The 22,159-nt window shown below is 35.9% G+C and overlaps 1 protein-coding gene across 4 annotated transcripts in view; it reads right to left on the bottom strand.

Moving 5' to 3' along the window:
- The window catches only part of GMDS (GDP-mannose 4,6-dehydratase), a 289,893-nt gene that overhangs the window by 244,633 nt on the left and 23,101 nt on the right, over nt 1–22,159 (bottom strand). For 2 of the 4 annotated variants that reach the window (XM_081325937.1, XM_081325939.1), the window contains exons 2-4: nt 17,262–17,306; nt 15,056–15,161; nt 12,510–12,619 (exon numbers count right to left, since the gene is read on the bottom strand). In XM_081325937.1, the coding sequence (XP_081182063.1) occupies nt 12,510–12,617 (108 nt within the window). In that variant the 5' untranslated portion in view covers nt 12,618–12,619; nt 15,056–15,161; nt 17,262–17,306. The remainder of the gene's footprint in view (nt 1–12,509; nt 12,620–15,055; nt 15,162–17,261; nt 17,307–22,159) is intronic. The other 2 variants (XM_081325938.1, XM_081325940.1) reach the window with 1 other exon arrangement.

Here is a 22,159-nt window from a genome sequence, read left to right as displayed (position 1 = left end):
ACTTCTGATTTTCTGTTTCTCCTGTGTTTAAAGCATTAAGATACTGGCACAGCATGATACTGAGGCTTAATAGTTGGTAACTTTATGTTATTCATTTGCTGTAAGAAACTTTTTTTGAAATTGGTTGATTAAATTTACAGCTATATAGCTTTATAATAGAATTTTTTTTAATAAGGAATATAAAAGGTAGCACAGTTGTCAATGTTTAACATTCAATATTGTAGTAGTTGTACTATAAAGACAAAATGAGATATTTTAGGAATAGAGCTAGTTTGATGTGTGGCAGCCAAAAATCAGCAGGAATTTAAAGAGCCTTGGTGGAGCAGTGGGCTAATGCCTCCTTAAGTAACACCAGCTGCCTGCATTTAGTGCAGGTTCGCATCCCACCAGGCTCAAGGTTGACTCAGCCTTCCATCCTTCCGAGGTAGGTAAAATGAGGACCCAGATTGTTGGGGGCAATAAGCTGACTTTGTAATAATGCCACTTGGGGGGAGGGGGCGAAAGCCCTAATAAGCAGGCATATACATAGAATGAAGGCTATTGCTAAGCACATTGATTGTGCTTAGATTGTTAGCCGCCCTGAGTCTTCGGAGAAGGGCGGGATATAAATGGGATTAAAAAAATAATAATAATGTTAAGTTATATTTTATTAAAAGTGATACCTTTTCTTGAATTTGAACTCACTTCATCAGATGCATAGGGTATGTAGATTGAGGTAGGATTTAAATTGGGGTAAAAGAATGCAGGAGGGGGGGAGAAGACAGGCTATTTAAGCTGATGCAGGTTCCATATGAGACACTTTACAGCAGGGGTGTCAAACTCAATTTCATTGAGGGCCGCATCAGCACTGCGGTTGCCCTCAGGGGGCCGGGTGGGTATGGCCAGGGTGGGCATGGCCTACTGGGTGGGCGTGGCTAGAGTGTGTATGGCCTACTGGGTGGGCGTGGCCAGCTCTACATCGTTCGCATCAAGGGTGCCTATGGGGGCCTGGGCAGGAGTGGGACAGATCTGAGGGTCTCTGGCAGGAGGAGGGTCTCTGGGCCAGGGCCAAGGCAGTGGGGGCCATTCCCTCACTGTTTCCAGGATGGCTTTGCGGGCCGCATGAAACCACTTTGCGGGCCGGATCTGGGCCCTGGGCCTTGTGTTTGACATGTCTGCTTTACAGGTTCTTTCATTGAGACCTTTTGAGATGGCCTGAAACCTCTTGAAATGTATGTAAATTCAGCCATCTCCCATTCAATTGTACTAGTAAAATTCTGTTCGAAAACTGCTCTTTGAAATTTATACAGGAACGTCTTGAGAAATTAAAATGCTGATATTACTCTGTCTTTGTTTCTAAGTTATCATGTCAACTGCTGGCAGATTATGGCATATATCATATTAAAGAAAAATCATGTGAAGATGCTTTGGAGACTAAACTTTGGTATAAATGTATGTCACATGGAAGAACTTCCCCTCCCTTTTTCCTCCAACCTCATTTTAATTTCAGTCTGACATCAGTTCAGCCGATCTACACATCTGATGAAGTAAACTGTACTCCACAAAGATACATTTTGATAAACGTGTGCTACTGTGAAAAGACCAAATTTTAGAAGTGCTTTTCTAACTTTACACGTAGCTTTTATAAAGGGAACGGCAGAATCCAAAGGCCACTCTCGATGATGTCTTAAGGAGACCACTTTCCTCTCAACCTGCTGTTTCCTTAGTCTCACAAAATCTGCTCTGTGGGGTGGGAGAGGATCCTAAGCAAATTTGGGCAGGAAACAGGATGCATGAGCAAAAACCCTACTTTTTTAATTTCATTCTTTCTCTTCATCAGCCAAGCAAATCTATATACTTCTTGGCCTCAGTCCAACCTTGTGACTTCTGATTGTGCTATGCTAGTTTTTCCCCTCTCCTTTCCTCTCTTCTGAAAATCCCTGCAATAGCCCAGTTATGTTTCTAAAGTCAATAATTTGGGACACTGCAAATGGGAAAGGGAATCTGATCTGCCAATGGCATTCAGTTTACTGGTAGAGGCACTATTAGCTATAACCTAATGCACTGTAACAATTTTGTTAAGAACAAATAATAATCCTTGCTAAATTATAATGTTTTGACTGAGAGCTAATAAAATGTTGTGCTCCTAAATTACCTCAGGTCACAGAAAGTGAGACCACTTATCCAGTTTTGGATGAGCTTTAAAAAGCTAAGAGGAATTAAACATATTTAATTCTTAGATGGGAATCCACCAGGAACCTTTATGGCTACTGAGTATACTGGCAAGAAAAAAAACACTACAGTAAACTGATTATTTCCTGCTGCCAAGAAAACAACTTGAATGTGCCCATCTAGTCACCAAAAACAGAGCTTGATTAAACAACTTGCTAAGAATTAATTAATTAAGAACTAGGAACTAAGCTAGAATTAGATTCCAAACTGAGCTGGAATAAGTCTGAACAATTTTTATATATTTTAGCTTCAACCCCTAATAATTTCTGTGGTTCTAATATCATTATGGTTTGAATATGTAACCCTCTGACATTAACTATACAACTTAAGTAAAACACCGTCTCTTTTAAAGCATGAATGAGAATTTAACATTTCATGTTTCTACTAGGAAAAAAATATGCTTTTGGCCATGGAAATATTCAAGTATTTTATTACTATCCAATGTTTCTCATTAATTCAATATTAGGCTACATTTCTTTTGTTTCGAATCACCTGGCATTTAATATTGTAAATACTGTATCTGTCTTTTGTCTTATTCAAGTGTACACAGGGAGGATATCAGAGAGAAAAAAACTGAAAATCACAACACTGCTACAGAATTGGGAAGATTCAGAACAATGCAAAATTTAAATCTGGATCAATTTCTGTTTATTTTCTATGTTATGACAATGCAGCTTAATTGTATGAACAAGTCTTCAGGCTATGGCCCTTATTTTACTCTTCATCTATTTTTTCTATCATATTGATAAACATGATGAAAATGTTAAATGGTAACCATCTGCTACATTACTTTAAATAATTTTATTCCTTCATTTCTTAAATTTAATTTTTGCTTTGCTGAGATGATATCTTCTATTGAAGATATTAATGATATTCAAAGCCCCAATCAGCTAATTTTTATTCACTCCCTTAACAATAATCAAGTTGTATTAATTCTATATTGGAAGAGTTCAATCAGAAATCCATGCTAACCATAATTTGTTTTAACAAACTCAAGAGGATTAAAACTATTTTTTTAAATATTGCTAAACTTCACAATGGAAAAATAATGGCTACTATATATAAAGAAGTATTGTAAAAACAAGCATATTATACTAGGAGTTTCAAAAAGCATTAAGTTTAAATAAGACTAATATATTTTAAACAGTATTAAATATGCAGTACGGTATATGATGAACTGCAATGTAATTATCTATTAATATAGCTGTAATATACATCAACCTTTGCTAAGTAATGGCCAATGATATAGCTTGGCATTATGAGAAAATTCAAATTCAATTAATAAATACAGAAATAAATTAATAACTTTCATTTAATCTGACCTGTATAACTAATAAGTTAAAATACTCCTGTTTATGCCTTGGTGAACAGGCAGGAATATATATTCATATTCTAAATATAAATGTATTGTAAATGTACAGTAACTGTTAGTTATTGCCTAAATTATTGATAAGATACAACCAAAATTTTATAAAAAAAAGAAGAAAGCATTTTTATAAAATCTAATTTTAGAAATCAACACATACAATATATTGCCTAATGCTAATCAATATACTTTTAATGTTTTTATTTAGTGAGAATTATTTTAGGATATTTGTTCAAGTTTCAAAAACTTAGAACGAATCTGTCAGCAGTTTTTCTGGCTAACAACTTTTATTAATAGGCACAAGCTTTCAAGAGCTGCAGCAATATATACTGCAAAATAGCTTCCACAGTATGTGTGAGAAACACTTCCTTAAAATAATATATTATTCTTATTCTTGAGCCTAGCTCTTAAATAATGCCAGTCAAATCTGAGTACTGACATTTTCTTTCTCTGAATAGCTTATCTTTAAAGTGATATGCAGGCTTAGTCCCGTAGTACCCCAAGGCAGTAGTCAATTCACTTAAAACTTGTGAACACTTTCTATTTTTCTCTGTCTATTTATTTTGATGTGTATATTATTCTTAGCTAACTTCCATCATATTTCATGAGTTGATCTCATACCTTAAAAGATTAGGCATTCCCACCTGGAACTATTCACAATGTATAGCATTGCATAACCTTCTTCGTCTTCTAGTCTTCTATTCTTATGCATTATTAATAGTAGCATTCTTTCTTATTTAATGTATAACTACAACTTTCTACAAGGCTATGGTTGATAGAAGCCTACTGTCTGTCATGCTTCTTTCATTACAGCCAAAGGAATTGAATGGTTCATTATCTAACACTCTGCTGCCATCTATTTGACAAAAAAGAAAACATCTCCGTCAATGCCCTGTTTTGAAAAATGAAATCTTGAATCAAACGAAAACAAAGAGTGTAAAATTTTTTACTGGCATTCTCTGTTTAAATATGTCCTTCAGTGCAAATGAGACAAAGACAAATGTTCTTGTGACAACATTTACACGTTACTTTCATATTTACTGGCATGTTGCATCCTTAGTATTTTTGTTATAGTAAAGCAAATTTTAGGCCTGAAGAAGAGTTTTTTTTAAAAAAAAATTATACAGGTTATTTCTTCCTTTCTCTCTCTTTCTGTCATGTCACACAAATAAAACACATTTTAAATTTTTTAAAGTCCTAGTTATTTAATTTCATGTAAATAATAGGTATTTATTCATTATACCAAAATCCAAGTCCCATTTGAAGTTATTCTCACTGAAATAAATATTTATAAAATTGCAACCATAGATGGTCAATGCTGTGGTTTGGATCCAGACATGCTCATTTATTTGTAAAAGAAACCAAGGTTTATAAGAAGCTCCTCCCAGCAAGTAGGGAAGGAGATAATTTTTATTGATTGCCACTTTCAGCCAGCTCCCAGCATCATTATATATCATAGTGCACTGGACTGTTACTTAATCCCCAAAGTAGGTTTTCAATGGGTGAGGGGGAAGAGAGAATTAGTAAAAAAATAACTGTATTTTCCCATGCCCCCTCCCCATTCTCTCTTGAGCAGAAACACTGCCTGAATAAAACAGGGATGCAATGGATCACACTGACAAAAATATATTGACAACAATACCCATAGCTTATATATCTAATATGCTAGTTTTTCACTGATATCTCATCTTCAAATAGGCATCATTTCCATTCTGTAAATAGAAAACTCTAAGTTTAAGGGCATTTTTCTGGCCCTTGTATGAAGTAAAACCTTGGCTTATAACTAAAAGAAATCTTTCTGCCAGATTCTAGTATCAGACACCATGAGGAAATATTTCATCTCTTGAATATAAAAAGCCCCATGGCAGCTTATATGATCAATAACAAACTATGATCATTTCCAATCTTATATGATTTTTCAATTATTATGCAAATTGCCTGGAAATGTTCTTTTATTTGGAATTTAAACTTTTATTTATATTGGAAACAAATATTTAGTTTGAATTTAAACAAATAAAATGTATACTTTTGTTTTAAATAATGCTTGCCCTAGGAAAAAGTCACAAAAGTAACAATTTCTATAAATATTTTTTTAAAAAAAACCAGAGCAGTTAAAGAAGTTTGTTTTATCAATAACTGGGTGTATACTTTAGGGGATCTGTAAAGAGAAATACATTTTTTAAAAATTGATATTTTGATGTATTTTATAATGCTGATTGATCGTTCAACTAAATCACTTATGATGATTGTTACAAGTAGGAAATAATAACCATTCAATTAATCATATTTTAATAATATTTAATAATATTTTAATATGATTAATTGAAATATTGTATATATGTGTGTATATGTGTGTGTGTGTGTGTGTATAAAAACACTCCTTTTCCACCAGGCTGACCTGGACTGACAGGGATTTTAATTACCGTATGTTTTTAATTTTTAACTTTAATTTTTAACTTATTTTAATTTTAATTTTAATTTATTCTACAGGGCCATTAATTTAATTTTTCTTTTAACTTCTGTATTATTGTATGTTATTGTTGTTAGCCGCCCTGAGTCCTTCGGGAGATAGGGCGGCATATAAATCCCAATAATAAATAAAATAAATAAATAAATATAAGCACTTTAGACATTAATTATAATGAAGAAATAGCAATTAATATATGTGGATTTGTGAAATATTTAAAGCAAATATTTAAAACAAAACTAATCCATAATCAAATTTAACACTGTCTGAAGGAGGAAAAAAAGCACTTTGAGGAGTGCCTACTTGGGCAATGGGAACTAGAATACAAAAGCACTGCATGATCCTTAAAACAGATGCAGATATTTTAATGTCACAAGTAGATTCTCTATTTGCACTTTGCATGCTCCGAAGCCCCTCCTCAGAATCAAACATTAAGCTCTCTAGCGACAGATAGTCCTCAATTTAAGACTACAGTTGGAACCAAAAATTCTAGTCAATATGTTTTTTTTTATTAAAGAGTTTTACAATATTTTACAATATATCCCCAAATCCCTCCCACCCCAACCCCCCCACTTCCCCCCCCCACTTCCCAGAGCTAAATACAGGATTATAGTTACAACAATCATATTCTAAATAAAAATTTACACAATATACAATCAACCAAATTCGTACTACGCTTTAACTCTCTCTTAGCATAACTACTAACAATAACAATATCCGACTAAATTCTACTCATAAGCTAAATGGAACTTTTTGGTCCCATATTTGTTTTCAATATAATTTATCCATCTCCTCCAAACTGAAATATATCTCTCCTGTGAGTGATCCTTTAAATAAGCAGAAATCTTGGACATTTCTGCAAGATTAGAAACTTTAAACACCCATTCTTCTACCGTGGGCAGATTGTCCTTCTTCCAATATTGTCCCACCAGTAACCGTGCTGCCGTTATCATATTCAACATCAGATTAGACTCTTTGACATCACAATTTACAACAATACCCAGTAAGAACAATTGCGGGGAAAACTTTATCTTCCTCTTAAAAATCTAGTCAATATGTGATGTGATTGTAAAGCACGACAGCACGTGATCACATCGCTTAGTGACAGAACTCCCTGTTGCCATCTGTAAGCAAATTCTATTGGTCATTAGTGAGGACCAATCCAAGGTAGTCTTGTCCCTCCCAGCTCTCAACCTCAGTTAGGTAAGGAACTGCCTTGAACTCCCCCCCCTGTTGTGACTCAGGGCCAGCCTGTGGGTCCGGCAGCCGGCTCAGATGTCTCGGATGACTCAGATGAGGGGGAGGAGGAGGGTGTGGAAGACGAACTGGCTGATGATGGCTTGGAGGCTTCGCAGAGCCCCCAGCCGGGGCCCTCTTCTCAGCTGCGTGAGCCCGATAGTGCGGAGGATGATGACCCACAGCTGGCCCTGTTCAAGGACGCCCGACGCAGGAGGCAGTCGAGCAGGAACAAACAGAGAAAGGCTGTGGGACTCCTCGGGAGGAGGCACAGGGAGGCCACGCCCTGAACTCTAAATAAAAGGAGTGTTTGGGGAAGGGCTGGTTGCTGAAAGCAACCCTTCCGTTTGAGGATTCAAGTTCCAGTGTTTTGTTTCTTGTTCTGTTGTTTGAGTAATAAATCTTGGCAGACGCTTTCCAGCCTCAGACGCTCTCCAGTCTCTACTGTTTGAACAGGGGTTTGCCTTATTGCAAGGCCGGTAGCAGGCTGGTTCAGAACACCCCCCCCACCAATCTATTGGTCCCCTATCCTGATCTTTTGGTCGTCCTGGATCCTCCTTTCTAGGCCAGAAAACAGCCTCAGGATTATGTGGCTTTGGGCTCCTTGCCAAGTTCTGGCTCAGGGGTTTCGTGGCATGCAGTGACTCTGAGGCTGCAAGAAGCCCCTGAGCTGCAGCACAGCTGAAGGCAGGAGCTACCCCACTATGGTCCAGCAGCACAATGCCAAGCTTCAGCCATCCTGGAAGCCCCAGCCACCCCGGGAAGCTCCCATCCTTGTGGCATGAAGCTGCAGCTGCCTCAGGAAGCCCCAGTTGCCCCATTCCAGCTATGGTCAGAAGTCAAGGACTATCTGGGGCACATCTTTTGATAGACTACTCACTAAGATGCATTAAAATTAGGATTTATAAGTGAAGTACATACCTTTTCTCCTTTATCTGGTGGTTTTGTTTATCTTCTGCAATAATGTAGAACATAATTAACTACTCTAAAAGTTATTTTCCTCTGAATTTGTGATTAAGAACTTTATCCATTTTCCCTGGACTTCGGTAGACTCATTCCAAAAATGATTTATCTTTGTTGGTTTCCTACAGGAAACCAGACCAACATCCTATTACTTTATTTTCCTTACTTTTAGCAGAAGTCACATAAAATTAACTGGAAGGGGAAAACCTATTCAGCCAGTAGTGTAGAAACAATAAGGCATCAAAATGAAGAAAACACTGGTTACGCTTAGACTAACTGATAATGATGTACTGTGCCACTATAAAATAATAACTATACGTCAAAGCTGCATGAGGACACCGAAAACACAAGAGACAAATAAGATTTAATGTGGGTACAATTATTAAATCTCACACAAAATATTAATAACCCCCAAATTTTCTTATTCTGAATTTCAGATTTATTTGAACTGCTATCATAAGATGGCTAGTTTTTGTATTTGGGAGATTTTGGTACCTTCAGGTCACTTTGGATTTCAGGCAACTGCCTGGAGAAATTTGTGCAGTTTTCTTGGCAACGTTTTAATAAGTGGTTTATCTTTTACTTCATCTGGGGCAGGGGTGTCAAACTCAATTTCATTGAGGGCCGCATCAGCACTGCGGTTGCCCTCAGGGGGCCGGGTGGGTATGGCCAGGGTGGGCGTGGCCTACTGGGTGGGCATGGCTAGAGTGTGTATGGCCACACCCACCCAGGGCATTGCCAGCTCTACATCGTTCGCATCAAGGGTGCCTATGGGGGCCTGGGCCGGAGTGGGACAGATCTGAGGGTCTCTGGCAGAAGGAGGGTCTCTGGGCCAGGGCCAAGGCAGAGGGGGCCGTTCCCTCACTGTTTCCAGGATGGCTTCGCGGGCCACATGAAACCACTTCGCGGGCCGGATCCGGCCCCCGGGCCTTGTGTTTGACATGTCTGCTCTAGGGCTAAGACTGATCCAAAGTCACCCTGCTTGCTTTATACTTAAGACAGGATTGGAATTCAGTCTACCAGTTTTCCTATTCATGCCTTTAACCACTATACAAGACTGCCTCATAAACTGTGAACTGCTTTAGGAACTTGAGTTATAAAATATATTAACATTCAAACAGGTAAGCATCACCACATAACCACCCATATTTAACAACTGTCATAGGAAACAGAAAAAAGTCCAAATAGTGGACATTGCAGTATTTGGAGATAGCAGAATGGAAGAGAAAGAACTGGAGAAAAATCACAAAATACAAAGACTCGTAAATCAAAGTGGAAGGACAGTGACAAAGCAAACAAAGATAGTACCAATAGCAATAGGCAACTTGGGTGCAATTGAAAAAACATCTGGAGCATCACTTGAACACCATTGGCATTGACAAAATCACCATTAGTCAATTGCAAAAGGCACTTTTACTTAGAACAGTTTATATCCTATGCTGATACCTTTAATACCATCAAATAAAAACACCTAACTATCCCACATCCTTAGGAAGGTGAATAAAAATGCCAAATCTAGTATGACAAGTCATAATAATAGACATTTTGAAAATATTGCCAGATCCAAATACTTATTAGCAAAAATTTTGAAGATTAAAAAGTACAGTACTGCCTACATTCCAGAAAATCAAAAGGCAACAATGATGCAAGTTATTGCTATTACTGAGTAACAGAAAAGTATCAATTATGAATGTATATATGTATCAAAACACAGAAACAGAAATACACATGTACACAGCTAAAAAAACCCACAAAAGACAGCAAAAATATACTTTCATTTTCATTCCGCATTTTGTGGCTAAATACAGAAGAGGTAGCAATGTGGGAATTTATCTTGTTTAATTTTGTATCACTCAACTCTTTCAAATAATTCAAATCAGTTACATGAGAATAAAAGAAAACAACGATGAACAGAAACAACGAAACACACACACACACACACACACACACACACAATGTTAAAGAGAGTTTTGTAAACAATTTTGCACAGAGTATTCATGAGTTTGCTTAGACCTCATGACCTGCCAAAAATTCAAAAGCTATCAAGTAGGGCATTCAAATGCAGTCATGGGTTGAAGGGGCAGTGGAAATGACACGTACACGAAACCCTCCTGCATACAGAAGTGTCAACTGTGTGTGCTCTGATAAGTCCTGGCCAACATTTACAAACAAAAAGAATGTTGGATTGGATCCAAACCTGTTTGAGTGGAAGGGATTTCAACTTGGCAGAATATCCTATGACTAGTCATGTCCCTCTTGCACTGCAATATACCATCCAACATGCCATACCTTTCTGAATATTCTAACATTCAGGAAAAGCAATTGGAAAGGAACATATGGCTGGGATATAGATAGGACAGAAAAGTCTTGATGCGCAAACAGAACTACTAAGCTGGAATTCAACCTATTATCTTTTATTTATTTATTTTTAATTCCATTTATATCCCGCCCTTCTCCGAAGACTCAATTTCTATAGTTGATAAATTTAATTTTATTCTTCTTAGGTGAATGCTAAAGAAAATGAGGATTGTACTTGTCTGATGTGAAACTAAATTCTTTCTCAGAATATATGAAGCAAATATAGGCTTTCCATTAAAAAATCAACACTAACAAGCAGGAGGCAGTTCCTGGGCCCAGAAAGGTAAATAGGATTAGGCCTGATTAATATTTGTACAGAATACTAACTACCCTGGAAGCCCAGAACTATAGGTTTGACTGCAAAGTTGCAAAAACATCTAACAAACATAAATGTGTCTGGATAAGTTGCCAAGAGTTCGGTTTGATTTGATGGCAACAGTATTTAAGCAATAATTTAAATTAATTATAGTAAATGATCACTGTCATTAACATCATCCCTGAACAACAACGTTCTTCTCATTCCTTTAACTGATTACGTTTATCTCTGGGCTTAAAACTTTTTATCAAGTTAATTGTTTTATTGTGTTGTAACTGACTACAGGGGTTATTTATACAATAGAAATTGGAAACTTTGACATTGTGATAAATTAAAACCTTTAAATATGATAAAAACATGTTTAATCAATGCTAAATAAAAGTTCTAAGGTGTTAATAAATGGAAGATTGTGTAACTTGTGTAACTGATATTGATAAAATTGATAAAAAGTTGCAAAATGCATTACATTATTTTATAATATTAAGGTTTAGATTTTTAAGTTTAATATTTAATACTAAGGTATTATTATTATTTTTTTTAAAGTCTGTGCTTAAAACTTTGATGATCAAGAAGCAAAAGACAAGGGAAAGATAAGGTGGGAAATTTCTCAGTGGCCAGAAAGGGTGAAAGGTAAATGGGAGTAGAATAAAGTGGTTTGCAGAGCTTCAACTTCTGGAGAAGGGAAGAAATCCACTCCAGTGCAGTGTATGGCCAATAGGGATCAGTGACCCTACAAGGGCATTCTCTTCAGAGAAGTGTCAAGCCCATCGCTTTGTTGAACAAATGTACTTGCTTTATTGCAACATGATGGAATGGTACTTCCTTAACAAATTGAGAATCTATCTCAGTTTGTAGACACTGAATATATAATTATTTATTGTTTATATCAATGTATTTTACAGAAATAATGTTCATGGATATTTAAAGATTATACCTATATTTAAATAACAAGAAAACTTGCACGGAAAAAAGTGTTTAAACACAAAGGGCAGTGCTGAAACAAAAATAATTGCAAAAAGTGAAAAAGGGTGTTCTACATCAGAGGTTCCCAACCTTTTGGGCACCAGGGACTGGTTATGTGGAGAGAGAATTTTCCGCAGACTAGAGGGAGCGTGGTTTTGTGTACTGCCTGCATCAAGGCGGATGGGACTTTGCTTGTTTATTCAGCCTGGTTGCTGGAATGCCACGGCCAGGTACCTGGTCCACGGACCAGGGATTGGGGACCCCTGTTCTACGTCATTCAAGAATATCCTAAACTCCAATCAACCTTCAGTTAAGAAATTAACATGACTAAATAATTCACAAGTGAGTCATCTGAGTTTGCTGTATGTATTTAAATGTTTATACTCACAAATCATGCTTCTCTCTCCTATATACATGGATATACACCAACACCTGTTTGGTATAGCTTTGTTTACTTAAACCATTATTTAAGATTTCTTTTGTATTTTTACATTCTCAGAATGTTGTTCATAAATATATGTTAAAATTAAAAAAAAGCGATCTAACAAAATAAGTAGCAACAAAATATATTACTTTTTTCCTTCATATAATCACGTTTATTTTGTAAGACATTTATTAATATTACTTACTTTAACATGACTCTGTGCTCCAAGGTTGTAAATTTCAGTGGGCTTAACTTCGTTGATTATTTTCACCAAGCAAGTACTATCTGTCAAATCGCCATAATGTAGTTTCATATCTTCAAGTTAAAAAAAAAGTTAAAATTCATATAAAATTGCCATGTGTTGTATTCATTTCTATTTATACTTTTCTAATTCCTTGAAAAGTCATGCAGACATATATATTTTATCATCGCTATAATTAAAGGCAGATCACAGCTTTCTAATAATATACCATAGTACAATCTTCATATTTTACTTAGTCAAACATTATTTTCTTTGAAATGTAAGTCACCAAGTGATAAATCATAGGAATTCTGAAATTTAATTTGTATTTATTAAATTACATGAGCTATTAGATTTTCTACCAACTGGTTTTCCGACAAAAATATAAAAATATGATTAAAGAAAAATTAAATAAAATGACTTATATAATACAGAAAGTCTACTGAAAACATTTGAAGTCCTATTTATTTTCAACATAGTTCAGTTTTGCTAAAACCATTTATGTTACCAGTCACAATATATTTTCTTATATTTTTCCTGCTCTGTTAACTGGTTGCCTGAATTACTAAGGTAGAATAAGTACATGGGTAAAGTCGGGTATCTTGTGAATATGATTAGATCATTATTACATGACCCTCATTATCTGTAGCCTAATTATCAGGTGAATTTACATATTCATGATTGATAAATAAAGAAGACAACTATAAATGTGTAAAGGTTTTCACATGTTATGATTTATATAGGTACAAATGGCAGGCTTTCAGATATGCATACACAATATTTTTTTAAGAACAGGTTGTCACTTCAACCTACCTGTATCTGCTCCCTTCTCACCTTTCTCAGTCATAGATTTTACTGGACCAACCCACACATGAGCCTCCAGGTGGCACCTGGGCTTCTTCAAAGTGACTCACTTGGATGGTGATGGAGGAAGTTACTCATTTGCACTTCCTCACAATGGGTTCTCTATCTACATGGCTCTTTTGCCATCTTAGTGGATGGTCCTCTCACTCAATTGCTGGATCCTTTTACTACAGTGAGAGCCATATGGAGGACAGGAGTCACCACAAGCAATTATACAAGTAAAATGTCTCCATCTTCCATCAAGTAAGTTGCATTGAAGAAGGGGACCAGCTGCACAGGGAAATCACATGAACTCTCATACTAGTCTGACTTAATGAAAGCTGCCACATTTGAGTGAGGAGGAGAAACAAATACAGAAGCATTGCTTAGACAACATCTATGAGAGGAAGATGAAGGAAATGGATGACCATTAGGCTCTAGGACCTTATCCCAAGTGTCATAAACCTTACTTGTTTTTTGTAGCTTTATTATCCATGATTCTGGTTAAGAAAATTGTGTTGGAACAGAATCTTGGAAAATAACAGTCACCAGTATATTATTTTGTTAGAAATGGCTGATGTTAGTAACAAGATTGGTTAGCAAGCTGCCTTGCTGTAATGGCTAAAATTTTGATATCTGATCACCAAATTCATTTTAATGCTAACATTTTTTATATTGATTTCACATGGATATATATGCATAGAGGGACTTGATAAAAATTGCAGTTATATGACCAAGAAAAGAATTGTGAACTAGTTCTAATTAGTCAGGGAAATGATTTGCAATATATTAACAAACCTATATTGCTATCCTAAAAAGTCTTCTTACTTTGCTTTTTTTAGGATTAATGATATCAAATTTTCATGTTCTGTTCCAGTTGAAATTAACAAAAAATAACACAATTATTTTCTAAAGTATTTTTCAAATGCTAAAAAAAAGGATAGAGGCTACAGTAGTGGCCAAAATTGTGTACAGTAGAAATGCCACCTTTGGTTAAGTTTCCATCAATTTTCCTCTAATTTTTTTATAACTGTAGCCTTGTTTACTTAATAATATTATTTTACATCGCTTTCTGGGCAACCAGTCACCTCTTTGCACCATTACTTTAATTTTATTATGTTTTATAAGCTCATTAAATGAAAGGGGGGAAAAACCCAACCAACTTGATAGTGATCACTGACAAATGTCCTACTTTTAGCTTCAATACATGACATCAATAACTGAATCCTACTGTGATCTGATTGGCTCATTGCCAAAACAAGATGACACCTGAGTGGTTCTCTAAACACTCATGCTCATTGGCTACAATCAGATGAAGGAAAGCCACCTGATATCAACCTAAGCAAGTTGTGCTTCTTTTTTCTGGTTATTTGGTTTTAACTTTTCATAGAATAAAGTACAGATAGTTGAACAAACTTTGTTGCATTACATTCTTGATTAAATTATCTTTCCACTGATATATAATTTTATAGTACTACTCCAAAAAAAAGTGGTGTTATTAGCCATCAAACCTCAAAAATACTTTTCCCAAAAGGTTTCCACAATTTTGGCCACTACTGTAGACTAAAAAAAGATGCTCACATAAGTAGTCTCAGTGATCAGTTTCCTGTTTGTTGAAATCTTATACAAACATTAGTAATAAAAATAAAATCACAATTCCATCTTACCTTTCAATGCATACTTACTTCCTTCTATGTGAGCCTGCGGGTTCTTGTAGAGATGTTCAATTCGTCCTGTATTAAAAGAGCTAGATCTACGAACAATTCCGTGTACCTGCAATTTAACAGAAGCACGGGAAATATTTTGGATATAACGTTTCACAATCTCAAGATGTTGTGAGATCATTTCACGATACAGAAGTGTCCGATTCAAATACAAACACAAGAAATAGCCATAAAGATTCAGGAGACTGAATTATTCCACGACACAACACAATGGTCCAAATATTCTCCTGAATAAGAACCTTTGAAACTGCTGTCCAACAGTTTCTCTTGTAAGTTGAGCTCACAAATGGCTGTGCTAAAGCTACTTAATGGAAACAGCTGCATGAAAATAATGGCACCCTCTTTCTCCATGCTCTTTCTCTTGTTGAATAATCATTTCTGATTGTTTCTGTACAAGCCTATGGGACTTGTATAACTTACATAATTATAAATATGTACTTAATTTGTACTGTAAGTTTGTACTTAATCTATTCATGGGTTCAGATTGACATTATTTATGCAGTGTTCTTCTCTGAACAATGGAAAGAGGGAGATTTTTGCTACCTACATATATAACCAATAGAAAATTTAACTACATCTAGCCAACCCTGGCCAAACTCCGCACTAAGCGGGATTAGACCTAGACCTGGATGACAGACCATAAAGAAACCCCAGGTTTGTAAAATGGACTAGAAAGAAAAAAAATAAAAAAACAAAGGCAGTGGCAAACTATTTCCATAACATATTCCATAACATATTGCCCTCCGGGTGAGATTCAAGGTGCTGGTGATGACCTATAAAGCCCTAAATGGCGAGGGTCCGGGATATCTGAGGGAACACCTGCTGCCAGCATCAAGTTCCCTTCGTCCAGTGCACTCCCACAGGGAGGGTCTTCTCAGGGTGCCGCCGGTAAAAGATTGCCGGCGGGTAACGCCCAGGGGGAGGGCCTTCTCAGTGGGTGCGCCTGCCCCTCTGGAACCAGCTGCCCGTGGAGTTGAGGACTGCCCCCGACCTCCGTTCATTCCGCCGGGACCTGAAGACCTGGCTCTTTGAGCTCTCTGGCCCAGGCTGAGAATTTTAATTTTAATTTTAATTGGGGTTTTTACTCTTTCAGGGACTGTTATAATCTTTTTAATTGTTTTTAATTTTTGTATTTCTTGTTTTAATTCCCTGTAAACCGCCCTGAGGCCTTTGGGAAAGGGCGGTATACAAATCCAATTAAATAAAATAAATAAATAAATAAATTTATAATGAAAGTACCCAATGAAACAGATACTTTATGTCTAGTACCCGACAGTTTCCTTGATTTTATTTCAGCTGCTCTCGTTCTTCCTTTTGCTTATGTTAATAAGACATGATTTCTAAGTTACAAATATAAAAGTAGTAGTGTCACTTTACTATTATGAAATATACTGATTAATGTTAGAAGTAACAAATAACACAGAAGATGGAACTATGACAGAAACATTTTAAAGAAGAATGGAATTTCAATATTACATATATTCAGTGGTGGTATTCAAATTGGTGAACAACTGGTTCTCTGTGTGGATGCTGCTTCCGGAAGTCCATTCTGGGCCTGGGCAACAAAACATTACCTACCGGTTGTGCCGAACTGGTGCGAACTGGCTGAATCCCACCACTGCATATATTATGTTGTTATGACAGCTAAATGGAAAAGGATCAAGTTCGTTAATGAGGTACCACTTTTCAGCTGTTTATTCTGTGGTACAACATTATGGTACCAAAATCCTAACATTTCATAATTGCTGAAACACAGTTCAATTTACTTTTTCAAGGTCCCCACCTCCCATCCCCTGAAAAATACCTTCTTTAGGAGGCATTCCAAATAAGTTAACTTTTTCCTCCTGAATCGTAACACATGAATTTAATGTAGCCTTGCTTTGCACAGGCTGCTGTTTATCTGAATAAGCAGGAAGTGTGGAAAAACAGCTATACCCTGAGGATCAGAGGGATTCCACCATTGCACTCTCCATGATAAACAGTACAATGTACTGGCATCATTACAGCTCATGTTGTGCATTCTTTTCAAACATTTTGATTTCTTATCTCATGCTGAATGGAAAACATAACCAGAGAGTGACAGCAACAAGGAAGCTGTGTCCAAATTATTCCATAAGTCTGCAGTCAGTCAGCAAGACTACTCACTCACCTCATAGCCCTTTTCCAGCAGGAACTCTGCCAAGTATGAGCCATCCTAATGAGAAGATAGGAAAATGTTATGAAAGTGTTAGGACCGTCTTTATCTCTATGTGGAAGCTGTCAGCTTCGGTCGTCTTAAGAATACTGTAACTCAGAAATGAACTTAAATTACAATTACTTTCCTACTTGGAAAGTTCAGTGAAGTCAATCAGTTATATGTTAATCCATCAAGGAATTTAGCACTTCAAATCATGCCTTTGTTTTTCAGCATACAGAACAATAGACGATTAATTCATTGAGACTAGCTATTGTTCTCTACTTTTAATTTGTCATGTTGGAAAATGAAGTGTATTACGGTATGTAAAGAAGATAGATATCTTTATATGTAAGTTTTACAACAGCTTTGTAGTCCACAATTCCTGGAGAGCAGTATGGAAATGGACTTGAAGAAGGAGTTTAATGACCTTTTTGCAAGTTATCAGTTAAGATCAGAAAGAGAGGAGACTGTGTGGAAGAAACTCAAGATTGCCTGGTCTTGATTCTCTTTAGTGTAAGGGAAACTTTGTCAGACTGTCAAGTAATTCTGAAATTATATCCCAAAACAATAGAATAGAGTTATAGTTCTTGTGCTGTCTATTTCCTGACCTAGTTCTGTTGTGACTGCAACACCTGTAACTAAAAGAATTTATTCTGCAGCAAAACCATTGTTAAAATCATCAAAGATCTGCAGTGTAAGTATCCCAACACAGCTTTCAAATAATTCATACATGTGCAGAGGGACTACACATGTGTACATACATCCACTTCCAATAAATCTAGGTAAAATTATACATGTTTATAATTATACATGAATAATAAGGATGTTTAGCCTTGAGTAGGCCCCATTTATAGTATGCTTCACACGACATTGAGCAGGATATGGACATAGTAGAAGCAGGACAAGTTTGCAAAGCTAGAAAAATATGGAGAAGTCATGTGAATATTGCTGTGAGTTAATTTTAGTTATAGATTTTTTTTTCGTATTTCATGCCCTATTTTCTTTGCCACATTATTGTTCTTTTTCTGACCTTCCATAAAATTGTTTATATCAAAAAAGAATAGTGTAAGAGGTATACAGGTATACTTTTAGAAGCTTTTCATTATCTATAGAGTTTCTTTAATAATATAAGTAGTCCATGTTGAATGACAATTGGAACTGCAACTCATTCAGTTAAAAAGTCTCTAAGTGAAATCTTGTTTGTGGTTAACAATCTTTCTTCAGCTTTCTTTTGCTTTACAGACCAGGAAAGGTATAAATGAGAGGACTGGAGGCAAAGTTACAAAGTCTGCAAAGGTGGGGAAAGGGAAGTAAGCAATTTCTGTAGACAATCTTTCCTTTGCCTGACCCTTCCCCCCATCACCCACTGCAATGCGGAGAGATTGGAGAGAAATGGATTTCAAGAGAGTCTTGAAAGTCTTCGACTTAAACCGGTGCTTAATAACATTCAACATTCCAACTTACAATAATCTCAAAAAGAAAATTACTTAGAACCCATTCTCAAAGTTATGACTACCACATACACTCCCTGTGTCCACATGATCGCATTTCAGGTGCTTGACAACAGGTCACATTTACACTTGGTTGTAGCATCTCATGGTCATGTGACCATAATTTGCAACATTTTTTCCCCATTTGCCAGCAACCATTTGCCAAACCACTACAATGGTTTGCTAACAACCCAAGTGACTCGCTTTATAACTATCATAAAAAAAGTTGTAAAATTAGGTCAGGTCACATGATTATCCACTTAATGACAGCAACAACTTATGATCGAAATTCAGGGCTCAATTGTGGTTGTAAGACGAGGACTACCTGTACGCTGTTTGTTCTTCTCCATGTCAAAAGTACTGCAGTCGCATTGGAGAAAGGTCACTGAATGAATAATCATTCAATGATGAATATCTACATCACAAGTTTCTATTATTACAAATATAAAATCCATCGACTTCCAGGAAACTACAACGTTATAAATATTTATGTGAACATTTTAAGAAAACACTTTAAGCTATAAGCTGCCACATGAAAGAAAGCAAAAATGATAAAAAGTATCTAATTGTTCAATTTGAAACCTGAGAAATATTAGATAGCTTTATATGAATTAATAAAACTCAAGATCATTCATTATTCTACCAAAGAAGTATTGCATAAACCCAATTTGAATGAGCATATATTATACAAATCACACATATCATTTTTCACTCAGAGGGTGAATGGGGGAGGAATAAGTATGTTTGCTTCATTCAAGGCAATAACGGAAAATTTAAAATATTTACTATTCTGATTTGAACATGTAAGTTATTACAAATCAAACACAAAAAGAGAAGGTTTGCAGATTACTTAACTTTTTGATGCAAAATAGGCCTAAACACAAAAGTATTCCATCAAATAAGGTTTTATTCTTTTCACCTAAGCTGTTTTAAACTTATGAACCTTGCTGGAACATTTTAAACTAGCTATGGCATTCATTTCCTTTGTATTTCCTGTCCAGGCTTATCAACTGACAGAAAACGACAAGATAAGTAAGTAGGAAACTAATAATTTCTAATTCCACAATGTTATTGCTAATTTGTTATTTAACTATTTAATGTAATAATTAGGACTTACTACATTAGAGCAATCTGTATCATTAGCCTTGATTTCTTTGCAGCAAATGCTATAGTGAACATCTTACTCAAATAATCCCACAGACTGGATATTTACAATTTCATTTTGTCTCTGGAGTTTCAAATACTCCAAATTGATCATCTTGTATATATATTTATGCATAGCCATTTTGATTTAAATATTTAAGAAAATCCAAGACTTTTAGTTTTTGGAGTTTGTAACATGGAAAAATCCACATGAACAACTACTAAAGGATGCTCCTAAGGGATTCTTTTACAGATTGCACTGTACCTTGCTTATATGTGTTTTCCAAACATTTTCAGTTGCAGGATCCAATCTGGGTTGGTCACCGGGACCAGAGGTTTTATCTACAGAGCAGTTCTAGATAGAGAGGAGTTCCCTGACGATGGGCTCCACCACGAGTTCAAAAGCTCAGAAGAGAAAACCTCTGGTCCCGGTGACCGACCCAGATTGGATCCTGCAACTTTATCCTGGCACATGTATATTTGTCTTCATTCGTGATTTTCAGTTACTACCAAGTGGAAAAAAAATGAAAAAAATTGAGGCAAGTGCAGCCAAACAGGATACAACACACAATTGCTACCGTGATTTATAAAAAAAAATTAGCAGTCTCTCAATATGAATCAAAAATTGAAATTTCACTGTCTTCATTATATAAACTTGATATCTGAGTATTCTGTGAATGAATGAATGAATGAATGAATGAATGAATGAATGAATGAATGAATGAATGAATCTACTTTTACAGGGCAGGTCTTCTTAAGTATCTTTCTCTGACCATTAAACCACTAGGGGCTCTTGTCTCTCCTGTCTGTAGAAATTCTTACCCCAAGGTCATTCACATATTCAATTACAGCTAGTCTTCTGCCTGTCCTACATAGTGGCTAATACAGTTCTTACACTACGTGTTGTAGATGACTCCTATTTTTTCTTCTTGGGCTACTGGGTCTCTTGGTTTATTAAAATGTTTTGGAGGGCTTTAATTTGGAGGGCAATATGTTGATGCTATGTGGTTGTAAGAGTGTATTGGTGGTTTCTAACATATTTTTGATGGTTGGTAGTGTTATCCTTTTCATAGTTTGTGTTGTGCTGTAGTGAGTTGAATGGTCAAGAGATTTTTGATAAAGTGGCATGGGTATCCTTTTTTTAAAGATGTTGTATAGGCTCTCTGTTTCATTTTTCTGGTGTTCTGGGCTGTTGCAGTGTGTTTTTAGTTCTCTCAATAATGTTCTGACACAGCTCTTCTTGTGGAAAGTTGGTAATAGAGCACTTGATTAATGTGGGTTGTTTTTCGATAGAAGAACATATTAGTGGAAGAACAGGCTGGATTTAGATCTGGGCTCCATAAAAGGCAACTGCTTCGTTCTACACCACTTATTACTAAATATACAACAGATGGTAAACACCTGTTCAGATCTTTCATAGATCTTAGTGGGGTACTTGACTGTATAAACAGAGATTTTATTGAAGAAGCTGGCCAAGCTAATATGGAACCCAGACTTCAGAAGAAGCTGTGTTTAGAAAATCAATGCAGCAGATGGTCAACCATCTCTGGACTTGGAGGCAAATTAGATGTTGTAAGTTCACATGGGAGATCTTCAAAGAAAATCACTATCATATGCTAAGTGGTTAGATCTTGAAGTGGCTCCATTTAATTTAATTTAATCAGAATAGAGCTGCAAGGCACCTTGGAGGTCTTCTATTCCAACCCCTTACTCAAACAGGAGATCCTATACCCTTTCAGATAAGTAGCTGTCCAGTCTTTTCTTAAAAATCTCCAGTGATGAAACACCCACAATTTCTGAAGGCAAAAGCTGTTCCACTGGTTAACTGTCCTGTTAGGAAGTTTCTCCTTAGTTATTATTAGCTATCCATTTTTGCTGTTATCATCCGTTGCTGTTAACTTCTATTCTCTCTTGTGATTTTTATTTTTTTTAATAATGACTGTTTTTTATGTGTTTACTGTTTCATAATTTTGTTTGTACATTGCCTAGAGTAATTTTTCGTAAGACGGACAGCCTTATAAATTTGATCAATTAATCTAGTAATAAAAAAACTTCCCTAAAGAAAGTGATGTAGTGCTGGCAAATACTTTCATCCATATGTCCATAAAGTCGTTAGGAAATGAGCTCTACTTAAAGACTTGATTGTACTTTTGGGGATGCAGAACAATAGAATCTATGTATTTCTAAACTGTCTTTTAGATTCCCATTTATATATTTTAAAGCCGCAGAATGGAAAAT

This window comes from Vipera berus (genome assembly GCF_964194415.1).
Source record: "Vipera berus genome assembly, chromosome: 3".
NCBI lineage: Eukaryota > Metazoa > Chordata > Lepidosauria > Squamata > Viperidae > Vipera > Vipera berus.
This window is presented reverse-complemented; position numbering and strand designations above follow the sequence as displayed.